We start from the raw sequence: 17,573 nt of genomic DNA on the forward strand, positions 1-17,573 counted from the left end.
GAGGCGGGGAAGGTCCCGCGGGTGGAGCGGCGGGAGCGGGGCGGGGGTCTGCAGAGTCGGAGGGTGGGGGTGCGGTGCCCGCCGGGACCCCAGGGCGCCCTCGGGCGGCGGCAGCCGGGCGCGCCCCTCTCCAGGCCGGGATCGGGGCGGGGCGCGCGGCATCCCCGCGGGGGGAGCTGGTCAGCCGGCGTCGCCGCCGCCAAAGTTTCCCGGAGGAGCCGCGGCCGCCCTTCCTTCTCAGGCCCAGGGCGTGGGAGCGAGCCCTCGGGCGAGGACTGCTTGCGAGAGGGCAGCGGAGCCCGCTCTCCAGCCAGACCCCACGCCTCCATTGCGCCCAACTCGGATTCCCAACTTGGGAGGCGCCGCGGGCCTGCGCACGCGCGCGCCGTCCTCGCCGCCGCCGCCGCCGCCGCCTCCCCTCACTGGGGAGCAGGCTCCGGGCCGCTCCGGGCGCCGAGACCCGCACCCTGACCGCTAACCTCCGGCTCCCGGCCCGCCGCCTCCGCCCATGCCGACGCCCGCCGCCTGCCAGGTGCGCCCTCGCCGGAGCGCCAGCTAAGCGCGGGCCGGCGGCGGCGGCGAAAGGTGGGCCCGGCCCCGGCGCTGCCCTCGACAGCGGCAAGTTTGGGAGTTGCACTAGTTTGCGGGGTGGGGGAGAGGCTGGGCGGGGGGCCATGGAGGAGGACCGGGGGTCGGCGCTGGCGGCCGAGTCGGCGCTGGAGAAGAACGTGGCGGAGCTGACGGTCATGGACGTGTACGACATCGCGTCGCTCGTGGGCCACGAGTTCGAGCGGGTCATCGACCAGCACGGCTGCGAGGCCATCGCGCGCCTCATGCCCAAGGTCGTGCGTGTCCTGGAGATCCTGGAGGTGCTCGTCAGCCGCCACCACGTCGCTCCCGAACTGGACGAGCTGCGCCTCGAGCTGGACCGACTGCGGCTTGAAAGGATGGACCGCATCGAGAAGGAGCGCAAGCACCAGAAGGTGGGCGGTAGCCTCAGTCTGCCCATCCGTGCAGTGGGGCCGCTGGGACCTAGGGGGCCCTTCAGCCCTGGGCTTCTGTAGGTGCACACGGATGTGTATACAGGGAATAGATGAGAGAAGATCCCACTGGATGAGGGAAGGAGCGAGGCCCCTGGCCCTCGTACCCAGCCTGGGCACCTGGCATGTACCACCCACAGAGATTAAGGGTCGTTGGTTGGAGTCAGACCTGAGTTCCAACCCCACTTTTACCATTTAATAGCTGTGCGACCTTGAGTAAGTTATTTCACTTCTCTGTGCTTCATTTCCTCACATCAAATGGCGATAGGAATAGGACCCGCCTTATAAGAATTAAATGGAATAGTATCTAAAGTGCTTAGAATATTATTCTTTTCCAGAAATGAAATAAGCGCCCCTACCTTTCAGTGCTACCCAGAAGGTGTGACACAGGCTCCTTTCTTCATCGTACTCCAGACCTTTTCAGAGCCAAGGGGATGGGACCTCCAGCCACCAGGTTCATTGACCCTCAGTCTCTGAGCTCTTGACTGCCAATGACTCTCCAGAGTTCCTTCGAGTTTATTAACCTAGGTTGGTTTCCCCACCTTGACTTTACTCTGTGAGGTAGGGATAATTCCCTTCATTTTACAGATGAAGAAACTGAGGATCCGGGTGGAGGGATTTGTCCCAAGTTAGTGCTGAGACTCCCAGCCCCCATGGAGGTAATTCTAGTGTCTCTTCCCCACCCTCTTTGAATTGGAGGAAGATGATTTGGGGCACCTTTAAGGCTCAGCCTCTGCTTGTGACCAAGAATCCTGGGCTCATGAATCAGGGACTCCTCGCAGTCCACATGAGGTGGCTGGGGAAAAGGAAGTGGGAGACCTGTGGTTTCCTGTCCCAACCTCAGCCCAGGGAAGCTCCTGGCAGACCCTTGAGACTGAGAATGAGACGAAACGCTTCTCCTTGGAGGATCAGGGTGTCTGAGCAGACTCTGACTCGCTGTGTGTCCTCAGGAAAATACCGTGGCCTCTCTGAAACTCTCTGGCCAGCCATCAACCTACTGTGTGCTTTGAGGTCTGTGTCTTTTCAAGGAAGAGAGCCTGGGCTGTGCTTGCAGTCTTAACCTTAAGGACAGGTCCCTGGGTGATTCAAAGCACTCACATTTTGGAGGTTTGATTGTGTTTGTCCTCAGAGGTTCTTGTGTCCTGAGGTCAGGTAGGAAATTCAAGCTCCCAAGCCTTAGACAGTGTTTCCAAGATCTCACAGGGAGCTTGAAAATGTCCCCTGCCCTGTAATTAAAGTCAAGATTCCCAGGGCCTTTGGAGTTGGATAGCCTTTTTAAAGTGCTGCCACTCATGGGCTGTGTGACCCTGGGCAAATCACCTCACCTCTCTGTGCCTCAGCTTCTGGGCTATACAAAAGGGAAATATTAATAATAGGGAATATTAATAATAGGCTATACAATAGGGAAATATAATATTGATAGTACCCATCTCTTAGGGTTACGGTGCTCAGGACAAAACCTGGCCCATTTTGAGGGCTTCTCCAAGTGTTGACTTTTGTTTTTGGGTCAGGAGGGGATTTCACAGAGTTCTCTTAGGCTGATGTTGGGAATGTTTCCCCCACCCTAGGTACCCGGACTCTCCCAAAAGGTCGAGGAAGGAAGGCACCTTGAGATGCTCACATACAAACTGCTTCTTACTGACAAGGACTAAGAGCCAAGTCACACAAGTCCTGGCACCTGTGTCCCCATCCTTGGCATTTTAAGTTCTGCTGCAGCTGGGCTGGGAGACACCCTTGGGAGCCATCGGAGGCCACTAGGCCTGGAGTCAGGTGGAATTCCCAGCCAGCTGCACTTGTCACTTCTGGAGTGCTATTGGCCAGGAAGTAAACAATGTGTTCAGAGCCAGGGCTTGTTTGTAAACACTGAGGATGATTTTTTAGAATTCGGAGGACAAAATCCTTTTTTTTTGCCCACCCCTGCTCCAGTCCCCTTTACTTCATATTCTTGAGATCAAGAGAGACTCCTCTTATTCCCTCCTCCACCCGAGCCCCACCCCCTCATAAGCCTCAAAGAATCTTCAAGGTGTTATTTCCACAAAAATCTTCTTAGCATGTCCTTGATCTTATCTGTCTGTCTGTTCATTCCTGCCTCCCACCTTTTCTGCCTCCCTCCTTCCCTCCCTTCTTTCCTTTCTTCCTTCTCTCCCAACTGGCTTCAGGGACTTCCCAGGTGATCCAGTGCTTAAGACTCCAAGCTCCTGATGCAGGGGACACCAGTTTGATTCCTGCTTGGGGAACTAAGATCCTGCATCCTGCATGGTGCAGTCAAAAAAAATAAAAACAAAGCAAATATGGCTCCAGTAAAGCCTGCACCCTCCCTTCTACTCCTCCTCCCAAAAGATCCCCAAAAGATCCCCAAAAGACTCAGTTCTGTTCATCGCTCAGACCTAGGCCACAGTCTTACCAGGTACTGCCTGGTTGCTCAGTCCACAGCCCCGCTGACCGACCACAGCTTGCACAGCGCCTTCCCAGGTGACATGGGTGATGCAAAGGAAAGGAAGACCAGGTCCTCATCTCAGGCAGCGAGTGCATAACAGGGAAGACGGGAAAACACAGAAAGAGACTCTAGAAAGCAGTGGAAGATGCATATCATGTAAATAGCGTACATGATGCATTTATTCATTCAACAGATATATTTATTGAGTACCAACAAAGGGCTGGGCACTGTTCTGGGCCACAGCAGTGACCACAAGAGATAAGGTCTTTGTCTTCAAGGGCTTGACTTTCTAGCGTAGTGCTATCCCGTAGAAATAAATGTGGTGTGTCACATTGATACAAAGACATAGGTAAGGTTAACTTTTTTTTTTTTACCTCACCTGTGGCTTATGGATTCTTAACTCCCTGACCAGGGATTGAATCTGGGCCCAGAACAATGAAAACTCCTATTCGTAACCACTGGACAACCAGGGAATTCCTCAGATGAAGTTAATTTTAATAATATACCAAACCCAGGCTTTCCAAAATGTTATTTCAACATGTAATCAATGTAAAGGTGCTTTTTATTGAGATGTGATTGACAGATAACACTTTTAGGTGTACAGCATTATGCTTTGATATATGTGTATATTATAAAATGATTACCACCTAAGGTCAGTTACCATCCATCACCACACAGTAACCAAAATATTATTGATAAGGTATTCTGCATTCTTTTTTTCCTACCATGTCTTTGAAATTTGGTGAGTGTTTAACCCTCACTGCATGTTTCAGCTGAGACCAGCTGCATTCCAAGTGCTCAGCAGACACACGACTAATGGCTACTCTAATAGAATGATATGATTCTCGTGTGAGGAGATAGGCTTTTTTTTTACAGTTTAAAAAATTTCAGCTTATCATAAGTGCCATGAAGAAGATAAAATGGGGAAATATAAAAGAGACTGGTCAGCATTGGGGTCTCATAGATGGAGCAGTCAGGAATGCTTTCCCTGAGAAGTGCCGTCTGAGCTGAGATCCAAATGAAAGGTAGGTACCAGCCATAGGGAGATCTGGGGGAGGGCATTCTAGGCAGGAAATGCAGCAAGTGCAAAGGCCCTGAGGTAGGAGGTTGGTGTGTGCATGGAATACAAAGAAGGCTGGTATGACAAGAGCAGAGCAAGTGAGGAAGAGGTCAGGGATACATTGTTTGGTGGTTAAGTTGTGTCCAGCTCTTTGCAACCCCATGGACTGTAGCAGCCAGGCTCCTCTGTCCTTGGGATTTCCCAGGCAAGAATACTGGAGTGAGTTGCCATTTCCTTCTCCAGGGGATCTTCCCGACCCAGGGATTGAAACCACATCTCTTGTACCTTCTGCATTGGCAGGCAAGTTCTTTACCACTGAGCCAACTGGGAATCCCTCAGGGAGGTACAGGGATCTGATCACTCTGGGCCTCATGGGCTGGCATAAGGAGTTTGAAAACAGTGCTGAGAAAAGGTGAAGGAGATGATCGGTCAGGGGCCACTTCCTTGAAAAGCCTTTTTAGCTGGTGTGGAGGCAAGATCAAATTGTCCTTGATCAGCTCAGGGGTAAAAACCAGCTCCCCAGTCAGTTCACTGAAAGAAGAATAAAAAAAAGAACTGAGGGATAATAGATGAACTGTATTCATCTATTGCTGCTGTAGCTAATTACTACAGCCTTCAGTCAGTTCAGTTCAGTTGTTCAGTCATATCCAACTCTTTGCGACCCCATGAATCACAGCATGCCAGGCCTCCCTGTCCATCACCAACTCCCAAAGTTCACTCAAACTCACGTCCATCTAGTCGGTGATGCCATCCAGCCATCTCATCCTCTGTCCCTTTCTCCTCCTGCCCCCAATCCCTCCCAGCATCAGAGGCTTTTCCAATGAGTCAACTCTTCACATCAGGTGACCACTGGAAAAACCATAGGCTTGACTAAACGGACCTTTGTTGGCAAAGCAATATCTCTGCTTTTCAATATGCTATCTAGATTGGTTATAACTTTCCTTCCGAGGAGTAAGCGTCTTAATTTCATGGCTGCAATCACCATCTGCACTGATTTTGGAGCCCCCAAAAATAAAGTCCGACACTATTTCCACTGCTTCCCCATCTATTTCCCATGAAGTGATGGGACCAGATGCCATGATCTTAGTTTTCTGAATGTTGAACTTTTAGCCAGTTTTTTCACTCTCCTCTTTCACTTTCATCAAGAGGCTTTTTAGTTCCTCTTCACTTTCTGCCATAAGGTTGGTGTCATCTGCATATCTGAGGTGATTGATATTTCTCCCTGCAATCTTGATTCCAGCTTGTGTTTCTTCCAGCCCAGCGTTTCTCGTGATGTACTCTGCATATAAGTTAAATAAGCAGGGTGACAATATACAGCCTTGACGTACTCCTTTTCCTATTTGGAACCAGTCTGTTGTTCCATGTCCAGTTCTAACTGTTGCTTCCTGACCTGCATATAGGTTTCTCAAGAGGCGGGTCAGGTGGTCTGGTATCCCCATCTCAGTCTTACTGACTCAAAACACAAATTTATTATCATGTGGGATAATATGATACTATGAATAATATCAATATGAAGAATACTGGATAAACTTCTGGAGGTCAAAAGTTAGAAAGGAATCTCACTTGGGTTAAAAACAGGTGTCAGGAAATTCATTTCTTCTGGCAACTTTGGGGGAGAATCCATTTCCTGGCCTTTTCCAGCTCCTGGGGGCCACCTCCATCCCTTGGCTTGTGGCCCCTTCCTCCATCTGCAGAGTCAATAGTGTGGCATCATCAAATCTCTGACTCTGATCTCTGCTTCTGTTACCACACTGTATGCAGGATCTTAGTTTTCTGACCAGGGATTGAACCTACGTCTCCTGCAGTGGGATCGTGGAGTCCTAACCATTGGATCACTAGGGAAGTCCCCCCATCATTCATCTCTGATTCTGCCCTTCCTGCCTCCCTCTTTCATGTTTAAGGGCCCTTGTGATTACATTGGGTCCACCTGTGATAACCCAGGAGCATCTCCCCATCTCAGGGTCCCTTTTGCTGCACAAGGTCACATATTCTCAGGTTCCAGGGGGATTAGGTTGTGGACATCTCTTGGGGGCATTGTTCTGCCTCCTGCGGCCAGTTACACTTGATTGATAGGCTGATAGCACTGGGGCCCTCTGTGTGCTCAGCCTTTGTCAGGTGGGAGCAGAGAGGACTGGCGCAGGAAGAGCCTGACTCTACTTCCAGTCCATACCTGCATTTGGGAAGGTCCTATGGCTGCTCCATCTTTCAATCACCGCTTCTGCTTCTGGCCCCACCCTTCACCTCCCCTGGTGACCTTGAATCAGCTGTATGAACACTTAAGTTATTACCTCTTATTTCCCAAGTTCAGCAGGCTTCCTGATGAAGGCGATGGGATATAGGAACTTATTTAAAAGATGAATGGAGGCGATGCTGACATCTGGCCACCTGGGCCGGCTTGGGATGGGTTGTAGGAGGACCAGAAATCAGCAGACATGTTTAGCGCTTTTTGGGTACTGGGCACGATTCCAAATATCTACATATATTAACCATTTAATCCTCATGAAAACCTGCAGGGTAGATATTACACTATCTTCCTCATTTCCAAGGCACCCAAAGATTGAATAACTTGTCCAAGATCAGCTAGTAAATGGCAGAAATTAAATTCATGCTCAGGTTAACAGGCTCCAGTATCCATGCTTTAAGCAAGCATTCTATACAGTTAATGGTTTTACCAAATACCTGTTTTTTTGGCAACAGCTTTATTGAATATAATTCATATACCATACAGTTCACCTATTCAGAACATACAATTCAATGTTTTTTTAGTTTTTCCTAGACTTGTGTTACAGTCAGTTTTAGAACATTTTCATTACTCCAGAAAGAAAATCCAGGCCCATTAACAGTCGTTCCTTATTCTCCACCAACCCTTCTGCCCCTGCCAAGCTGCCAATATACTTTCTGTATCTGTGGATTTTGTATGTCCATCTGTATCGTGGACATTTCCCATCAATGGAGTTATACATTGAGTGACCATTTGCGTCTGGCTGCTTTCGCTCAGCATCATATCTTCAAGCTTCATCAAAGTTGTAGCCTGTGTCAATGCTTCATTCCTTTTGTCTGAATTACATTCCGTTGTGCGGATACACCACATTTTATGTACCTGCACATCAATTGATGGACGTTTGAGTTGGTTCTGCCTTTTGGCAATTATGAGTAATGCTGCTGTGAAGGTTCATATACATGTTTCTGTGTGGACACATGTTTTCATTTCTCAGACCCTACAAGTGCAATGGATGGGTCATATGGTAACTATGTTTAACTTATTGAGGAACTGCCAGACTGTTTTCCACATTGGTTGCACCATTTTACATTCTTACCAGTGATGCAGGGGGGTTCCGGTTTCTTCACATCCTTGCCAACACTTGTTATTATCCGTTTCTCTGATTACAGCATTTCTCTAATTACAGCCATCCACAAAATTATTTAATAGGCATCTTGTTTATCCTCACATTCAACTAGTAAGCCTTTATTTTTTTTTACTGAAACATAGTTGACACACAATATTATATATTAGTCTCAAGTGTGCAGTGTAGTGATTTGACATTTACATATACAATGAAATGATCTCCATGATAAGTCTAGGAACCATCTGTCCCCATGCAAAGTTATTACAATACTATTGACTGTATTCCTTATGCTATATATTACATCCTCGTGCCTTATTTATTTTGTAACTGGAGGTTTGTACCTCTTAACCCCTTTCACGTATTTCACTCCCTCTCCAGTCCCCTCCCTTCTGGCAACCACCTGTTTGTTCTCTGTATCTATGTTGCTTTGTAGGTTCTGCAAATAACTGCAATCATATGGTATTTGTCTTTCTCTAACTCATTGCACTTAGCAGCATGCCCTCTAGGTCCATCGGTGTCACAGATGGCAAGATTTCATTGTTTCTTACAGCTCAGTAATATTCCATTGTGCAAATAGACCTTGTCTTCTTTATCCACTCATCTATCAGTGGACACTCAGGTTGCTTCCAGATCTTGATTGTAAATAATGTTACTGTAAACAGAGGGGTGCACATATCTTTTCAAATTAGTGTTTTTGTTTTCTTCACTGTGAGCCTTGATATTAGGGCTCCCCAGCTAAGGGAAGCTGAGGCTCAGAGTTCTAAAGTTAGTTGCTCAAGGCTACTTGAAGAGGTGCCTGTTTCAGGTATAGTAGGAGCTTCAGGGCCAGGGAGCATCCCTGGGATCTTTGCAGCCCTCTCTGCCTCTTGGAAAGAGGTGTGTCCTGCTGGGATGGATCAAGGATGTGACCTCCCCAGAGGGCAGGTACATTCAGGCCCCTGTAGCCTGGGGCTGCCCCTCCATCCTCTGTCTCCTGTCTGGGTTGTTAAAAGGTGCAGATCCAGTGCCTTGGTTGTCTTCAGGGCAGTTCTAACCTGCCTGGGTCCTAACGGTGTAAATGCAGGCTTGGCCCAGAGGCAGGACGCCTTCTAGTTTTTGTGAAGTTGCCTTGTGGGCTGGTGATGCCTGAACTGCTCACCTGCTGATGCCTGGTTCTCGCGGAGAAGGGAACAACCCCAGAGCTCCAGCATCTCTGAGCTGCTCCTGAGTGTCAGGGTTGGGTGGGTAAGGCTGCTGCCCTGGGCAGGCAGTGAGTGACCCACACTTGCCCCTCGCCCTTGCAGGAGCTGGAGCTGGTGGAGGACGTGTGGCGAGGGGAAGCACAAGACCTCCTTTCTCAGATTGCCCAGCTGCAGGAGGAGAACAAGCAGCTCATGACCAACCTCTCCCACAAGGACGTCAGCTTCTCCGAGGAGGAGTTCCAGAAACATGAAGGTAAGAGGGAGGGGCTGGCGTGGGAGGTGAGGGGAAAGGCTCTTCCCATCGTCATCACCAGCATCACCAGTGAGTCCTGAGGATGGTGCCCTGAGGATGTGTCTCATGTCACGTGCATTTGCACCATCACATGCCAGGTGTGCATGCTCAGTCGCGTCCGACTCTTTGCGACTCTATGGACTGTTGCCCACCAGGCTCCTCTGTCCATGGGATTTCCCAGGCAAGAATACTGGAGTGGGTGGCCATTTTCTCCTTCAGGGCATCTTGCCAGACCAGGGATCAAACCTGTCTCCTGCATTGTCAGGCGGGTTATTTACCGCTGTGCCACTGAGGAAGCCATTCCCGCCTCTGCCCGAAAGTGTGTAGCCTGGTTTACAGGTGATGAAACTGAGAGGTTCATTTAATAAATTGTTAGATGTTCCTCACTTTTCCAGACTCTTTTCTAGGCACTGGGGATACACCTTGGACAAGACAAAAACCCCAGCCCTCGTGAAGCTTATGTTCTAGTGCAGAAGAGATAGATGATAAATATGTAAACAGATAACACAGTCCTGATTCTGATCCAGGCTGTGGAAGAACTGAAAAGGAAGGTGGGTGGAATATGATAGAGTTGATTTGGTGGGGAGCTTTTTTAGATACAGTGATCAAGGAGGGCCTCTCTGATAAGGTAACATCTGAGCCCTAGTTAAGTCATGAAGCTGTGTAAATGTCTCGGGGGGAAAGAAGGTACAAAGGCCCTGGGGCATGACTGTTTATGGAAAGCCAAGGAGATCAGCATCACAGAAGATGATCAAGGTCAAAGGTGGTTAAAGATGAAGTCAGAAGGGCCAGCAGGGATCAGATCACATAGCCCCTTAGAGACCTAGATTTGGATTTTATTCTGAGTGTACTAGGAAGAGATTTGAGGTACATGTCATGGGCACACGTTTAACAATGAGCAAACCAGGATGGCCGCCCAGATCTTAATGGCGCTGGAGCACCCCAGCTGTCATTCGTCCTAACAGTTATCTAGAACCATCACTCCAGGCCCTCTGCTGGTGCTGGGGAAGCAAGCACAGAAAGATCTGGTCCGGTCCCTGATGAGCTGCCTCAGCTTAGGGCACTTGAGATCTTTAGTTACAGCAGGCAAACTCTCAGTTGTAGCATATCTAGTCCCCTGAAAAGGGATCAAACCTGGGCCCCCTGCATTAGGAGCTTGAAGTCTTAGCCCCTGGACCACTAGGGAAGTCCCATACGCATCTCTTTAGTCTGAGTAAACTCCTTGGGTCCTGACACAAACCCCTCCTCATGTTTGTTATGAAGGGGAATGGACTTCCAGGGAGGAGACCTGAAGTTCAGAGGTTACAACTCTTGTGAGTACAAAGTACCGCACTATATAAGGACTGTAGGGACCAAGGAGAAAGGGAATGTTTGATCCAGGTGCTGCCGTCCTCTTTTCCATGGGTTTCCTTTGTTGAGACATGAACGGTGCGGTGAAAACAAAAGTCTTAGCGGTACTAAGCATTGGTGCTCAAGGCATGCTAACCAGGGGTGACTCCTAACCTGATAGTTACCTGCTGAGTGACCCTGCTCAAGTCATTTGACCTTGGTGTGCCTAAGTGCCCCATGTGAAAATGGGGCAGATAACCCTGTCTCTGTAATCAGATTGTTGTGAGGATTAAATGAATTAATACATGTAAACTGCTTAAAATAGTACCTGGTGCCCACACTCTGAAAGTTTTTAACTATTGTCACTATGAGCTATTGTTATCCAGTCTCCTTTTTGAAAAAGAGGAAGAAAACAGGCTGAGGAGGTGCAGCCTTCCTCTTCGCAGCTTAATAATATTCCCTTGTCTGTTTGGACCACGTTTTGTTTTTTTCCATGCTTCCACCTACGGACGCGGGGTTGTTTCCAACTTTCGGCTGTTGTAAAGAGTGCCACTGTGAAGGCTCTGGTGTATGTTTTATGTGGACATAATCTTTTCGGTGTTTTTTGTTTTCTTTTAAATAAATTGTGGCTGTCCTGTGTCTTCATTGCCACACTCAGGGTTCTCTAGCTGGGGCATTTGGGCTCTTAGTTCCCCCACCAGGGATGGAACCGAGGTCCCCTGCATTGGGAGCGTGGAGTCTTATCTATGGGACCACCAGGGAAGTCCCTGTTTGCGGTGCTTTGAGAGGTATATACCTCGAAGTGGAATTGCTGCAGCCTGTGGTAACTGTTGAACTTCATGAGGCACCCTTAGCCATCTTTTGGTTTGTGACATTTCTAGAGGTCACCCAGCGTGCTCCAGGGGTGATGTGAGAACTCCCTTGCCTGCCCCAGTGATGCCCCAGAGGCCTCAGGTCTGCCAGCTGTGGGTCCCAACACCCGGAGCTGCTTTCTCGGGGCTCGTTGCATCTGTGTGTACGCGGCACCCTCCGTGTGGGAGGGCTGTGCCTCGGCTCTCCGCATCCCTGCTGGGCTCTTCATCAGACAGCCCACACAGGTGCCATCTGAGACGCACTTAATTGGCATCTCACGTGGGTCCAGCTCCCAGGACTGAGCTCAGGGAGGCTTGGGTGTTCTGCACGGCTGCAGCCCCCACCCAAGTGGAGAAACTGGGCAGATGCCAGGGATGCCTCTCACGGTTATTTTTATTTTGCACGGGAAGCCGTGGGAACGCAACAGGGACAAGAGCATTTCTTCCACCTGGGAGAGGAACAGACACAGGACAGAGGGTTCCTGGGGAGAGGTGCCCCATGAAGTTAGACTATGTGTCCGGCACCACTTGGGGCAAACTTGGGGATGAGGGGGGTGGGGGTGCCTGCTTAGAAGAGCCGGCCCTGGAACTTGCCTGGCGGTGCAGTGGTTGAGACTCTGGCTTCCATGGGCAGGGGTGTGTGTTCGAGTCCTAGTTGCAGAACGAAGATCCCACATGTCAGGCAGGGCAGCCAAAAAATAATTTTTAAAAAACACTATGAAAAGAAAAAAAGAGGGCTTCCCTGTCGGCTCAGGGATAAAGAATCCACCTACCAATTTAGGAGACGCAGGTTCCATCCCTGATCCAGGAGGATCCCACATGCTGCGGAGCAACTAAGCCACAACTGCTGAGCCTGTGCTTTAGAGCCTAGGAGCTGCAACTGAGCTGCTGAGCTCGTGCCCTGAGACTGCTGAAGCCCATGCTCTGCAGCAAGAGAAGCCCGCCGCAGTGAGAAGCCCAAGCATGGCAGCTAGAGAGGAGCCCCTGCTCCCTGCTACTAGAGAAAAGCCCACACAGCCAGGAGACCCAGCACAGCCCAAATAAATGAATAAATAAAATCATTAAGAAGGAAAAACAAAACAAAAATAAGAGCCCACCCTGCCTGGAACAGTGCTGCTTGCCCAGCCATTGATACTGGGCGCTGGGCTCAGAGCACCCCTCAGTCTCTTCTCTCCAGCTCCCCGAAAGTCTCCAGATGAAAAAGCACTTCGCTGCCTGTTGTATTTGGAAACCGTCCCGTCAGCATTTGGAAACTACTAGTTAGCACATGCTGAGATGAATTACAGATATGGAAGCGATGGGACTTGGGCGGGGGTACAAAACTGTGCTCAGGCCTCTGGAGAAAAACTCCTGGGCTCTGGACAAACAACTCTTGTCACTAGGAGAGGCTGAAGACTGACCACTTAGCCATTTTCTGAAGGGAAGCTGAGAACAGCACTGTTCAAAAACATATATAGAAGGCAATATTCTGGTTACTCTTTGAATCGTGAACACCTTTTACCTTTTACCAAAAAATGTAGGCAAGTCACAGATATGATTATAATTTTTCTAGGGGTGGCATTTAAAAAAGTAAAAAGGTGAAAGTAATTCTATTAATATTTTTATTTAAACCAAAAAGTAAAAAGGTGAAAGTAATTCCATTAATATTTTTATTTAAACCAACAGGTCCAAGGTATCATCCTTCAACATGTAATCAATTCAGGAAAATCATCAGTAGAGGAATTCCAAGGTGGTCCAGTGCTTAGGACTCCACGCTTTCACTGCCAAGGGTCTGGGTTCAGTACTAGTCAGGGAACCAAGATCCTGCAAACTGCATGATGCACCCAAATCAATAAATAATTATCATAGGATATTTTTCATATTTTTTTCATATTAAGTCTTTGAAATTTGGTAGCTTGTTTATTTATATATAATGTTATATTATATGTTATTGTCAATGTTTAGTTGCAAAATTGTGTCCGACTCTTTGTGACCCCATGGACTGTAGCCCACCCGGCTCCTCTGTCCAAAGGATTTTCCAGGCAAGAGTACTGGAGTGGGTTGCCATTTCCCTCTCCAGTATACATATATGTTTTATTTTTATTTATTTATTTTTGACTGCGCTGGGTCTTCAGTGCTATGCTAGGGCTTTCTCTAGTTGCTCTGAATGGGGGCTACTCTTGTTGCGGAGCACAGGCTCTAGGAATGCTGGCTCAGTAGTTGTGGCTTGCAGGCCCTAGAGCTTAGGTTCAGTAAGTAGCTGTGGGACGCAGGCTTAGTTACTCCGTGGCAGGTGGGATCTTCCCAGACCAGGGATTGAACCTGTGTCCCCTGCATTGACAAATGGATTCTTATCCACTGCACCACCAGGAAAGTCTTATATATGTTTTGTTGTAGTAATCTGCACATAATATTTACCATCTTAACCATCTTACCCAGTATACAATTCAGCTAGGTCTAGTACCTTCACATTGTGCAGCCAGAACTCCAGAGCTCATCTCATCTTGCAGATCTAAAACTCTGTCCCGTTAAATGATAACTCTCCATTCCTCCCTCCCCTAGCCCCTGGCAACTGGCATTCTACTTTCTGTCTCTATAATTTTGACTACTCCAGGTATCTCACAGAAGTTCAATCATGCGATACCTGTCTTTTTGCGACTGGTTTACTTCACTGAGCGTAAATGTCCTTGACTTTCATCCATGTTGCATGTGTCAGAATTTCCTTCCTTTTTAATGCAGAATAATATCCCATTGTATGGATAGACCACACTTTGTGGATCCACCCATCCGTTGATGGCTGATGTGTATTTTACATACAGCAGTTTGAGGGGTGATAAAATGGTTGCAAGAGTGTGGAACCTGGAGCCAGGCTACCTGAGTTTCAATCCTGGTTGTCGTTGTTCAGTTGCTAAGTCGTGTCTGACTCTTTGTGACCCCATGGACTACAGCACACCAGGCTCGTGTGTCCTCCGCTTGTCTCCCAGAGTTTGCTCAAATTCATGTCATTAAGTCAGTGATGCTATCTAACCATCTCATCCTCTGTGGCTCCCTTCTCCTTTTGCTTACAATCTTTCCCAGCATCAGAGTCTTTTCCAACGAGTTGGACCTTCACATCAGGGGACCAAAGTATTGGAGCTTCATCTTCAACATCAGTCCTTCCAATGAATGTTCAGGGTTGTTTTCCTTTAGGATTGACTGGTTTGATCTCCTTGAAGTCCAAGGGACTCTCAAGAGTCTTGTCCAGCACCACAGTTTGAAAGCATCACTTCTTCGGCGCTCAGCCTTCTTTATGGTCCAACTCTCACATCCATACATGACTACTGGAAAAACCATAGCGTTGACTAGATGGACCTTTGTTGGCAAAGTGATGTCTCTGCTTTTTAATACACTGTCTAGAATCCTGAACAGTGCCTGAATTCTGAATCCCGGTGGTGCCGCTCATCAGCTGTGTGACCTTGTGTAAGTTCACTAACTACTGTGCATCACAGTTTCAACTGTACAGTGGGAACAGCAGGATTCCTACTTTGTAAAGTATTCTGAGGATAGAATGAGCTAAGCTTTGTTTATATCAGCATCTTCTATAAGGAGACCCTGAGACGAGGATGTTCCTCTGCAGGTGACTTATTAAGGAAGTGCCCCATAGACAAGACTATTGGGGAAAGTGGAGGGATCAGGACAGGGAAAGGAGGAATCCAAATAAGTCCATGCAGGGCAGCGAGCTCTGGAGTGTAAGTTACACCCAAGAGTCTCCCTGCCCTTAGGCACAAGGGTGCACTTTGTTTTTTAAAATATTTTTATTTACTTATTTATTTGGGTGCACTGGGTCTTAGTTTCCGCATTTATTTGGGATCTTCGATATTCATTGCAGCATGCAGGATCTTTAGTTGTGGCATGTAGGATCTAGTTCCTTGACCAGGGATCTAACCCAGGCCCCCTGCATTGGGAATATGGAGTCTTAGCCACTAGAGAACCAGGGAAGTCCCCTGAATGTCTCGTTAATTTAGCTCCCAGAGTCTTGAATTGCTGGGTGACTTAAATAATTGCTCAGATGGTAAAGAATCCTTTACCAAGGCAGCAGGCACAGGAGACATAGGTTGGATCCCTGGGTTGGGAAGATCCCCTGGAGAAGGAAATGACAACCCACTCCAGTATTCTTGCCTGGGAAATCCCATCTGGCAGGCCACAGCACGGGGTCACAAAAAGTTGGACACGACTGAGGGAGTAACAACACGACTCCCGGCTTTTACCTATGTCTGTGAATCTCTTCAAAACACTTAATCTTTTAGTTTTTCAAACCACTTCTCCAGCACTCCACCACTCTGTCTTAGCAGAGCGTTTGGAGCAGGGAGAACTGGTATTTCTCTTTTATAGATAAAATGACACTTGGAGACACTCACTCTGTGCCAGGCCTGTTGTGAGTACTTCACGTAGATTAACAGATGCAGCCTCACAAGATTCCCCCAGATGGGGCCACCACATGACCCCCATTTGCAAGAAAACAGACACCAGGTCAGCTGCAAATGAGTCCAAGTAACCTAGCCCCAGACTCCCAGCCTTTGACCATTTGTTCTTTGACTGCTCTATCCTACGGCCACCAACACCCGTGAAGGCAATGGATGGCGAGTTCCCTGGTGGCTAGTGGTTAGGATTCTGGACCTTCACTGCCATGGCCCGGGTTCAGTCCCCAGCCTGGGAACTGAGATCCTGCAAGCCATGCGGTGTGGCCAAAAAGGAAAAATCCTTCCTTTGGGAATTCCCTGGTGGTCCAGTGGTTAGGGCGGGCTGCTTTCGCTCTGGTGGCCTAAGTTCAGTCCCTGGTTGGGGAACTCAGATGTAGGTGGGTCCCAAATACAGATTTCCTTTCTCTGGACCTCGTGCTTCCCTGCCCCCATCCCACTTGAGTTCTACTCATCTGATTTCTCCTGAGTGGAATGTGCCTCGCCAAGGATTAGATTGATTGAGCTAAGCCCCTGATACTCCTGCCCCGGGGCTTTGCAGGATGGGGGCTCACAGAGCAGACAGCAAACGTTTTTGTGGCTTTTTCACAGACTGCCTGTACCTGATTTTAGCCCCCCCTCCCCTACACAGACAGAGATACACACATACACACACACACTCACTCTTGCATTGTGTCTAAGGTGTGGTTTTTCTGGAAATGTTAGTCATGGCTTCTTGTTCCACTACCCCAGGCCCAGGTCTCGCCTCACAGCAGTTGCCCAGGAGTTTTGAGAGAGGGATACCCAGTGCCCAGAACCCTCAGATGGCCCTGTGATTCCCCATCAGCAGTCTGGGGGCCTGACAGTCAGGACTCCAGCTGAAGAGTATCCTTTGAGGAGCAGAGAGTGTCTGGAGAAATAACTGATTTTATCAGTTTCAAACGGAGCTGGTAGTCGCTATTTTTCACTGCTTGTAGCATTCCATTGCCTGTTACTCAAGATTTATCTCTTCATCCTACTATTCATTCATCAATAGATGGACATTTTGGCAGTTTCCAGTTTGGGGCTATTACAAATAATGCTGCTATGAACATTTAAAAAATATTTATTTATTTAGCTGTTCCAGGTCTTAGTTGCAGCAGGCAAATTCTTTGCCGCGAAATGGAAATGTGAGATCTAGTTCCTTGACCAGGGATCCAACCCACGCCACCAGCATTGGGAGTGCAGAGTCTTAGCCACTGGACCACCAGGGAAATCCCTGCCGACGGTTTAAGCAGGGGAGGGAAGCAGACTCACCTGCCGGCCCCTCTCGCCCCTCTCTAGGCATGTCAGAGCGGGAGCGGCAGGTGATGAAGAAGCTGAAGGAGGTGGTGGACAAACAGCGAGATGAGATCCGTGCCAAGGATCGGGAGCTGGGGCTGAAGAATGAGGATGTTGAGGCGGTAAGTGCTGAGCCCCACTTGCCATGTCCACCCCTGGCCGGTAGGTACCAGCAAGGGACTCCATGCTCCCCTCCGAAAGCTCCCCTTCTCCCGCTTGGTCTCACTCCATGGGCTCCATGATGTAGGGATCCTGCCCGTGGCTTGGTGGGCCCAGCCCTGAAACAGTCACCATGGGTAGG

The 17,573-nt window shown here is 48.8% G+C and overlaps 1 protein-coding gene across 2 annotated transcripts in view; it reads left to right on the top strand.

Moving 5' to 3' along the window:
• The first annotated feature begins 659 nt into the window (after positions 1-659).
• Positions 660-17,573, top strand: part of RILPL1 (Rab interacting lysosomal protein like 1) — a 42,549-nt gene continuing 25,635 nt past the window's right edge. For both annotated transcript variants that reach the window (XM_052654944.1, XM_052654945.1), the window contains exons 1-3: positions 660-983; positions 9,168-9,318; positions 17,276-17,394. In XM_052654944.1, the coding sequence (XP_052510904.1) occupies positions 675-983; positions 9,168-9,318; positions 17,276-17,394 (579 nt within the window). In that variant the 5' untranslated portion in view covers positions 660-674. The remainder of the gene's footprint in view (positions 984-9,167; positions 9,319-17,275; positions 17,395-17,573) is intronic.

This window comes from Budorcas taxicolor, chromosome 17 (genome assembly GCF_023091745.1).
Source record: "Budorcas taxicolor isolate Tak-1 chromosome 17, Takin1.1, whole genome shotgun sequence".
NCBI lineage: Eukaryota > Metazoa > Chordata > Mammalia > Artiodactyla > Bovidae > Budorcas > Budorcas taxicolor.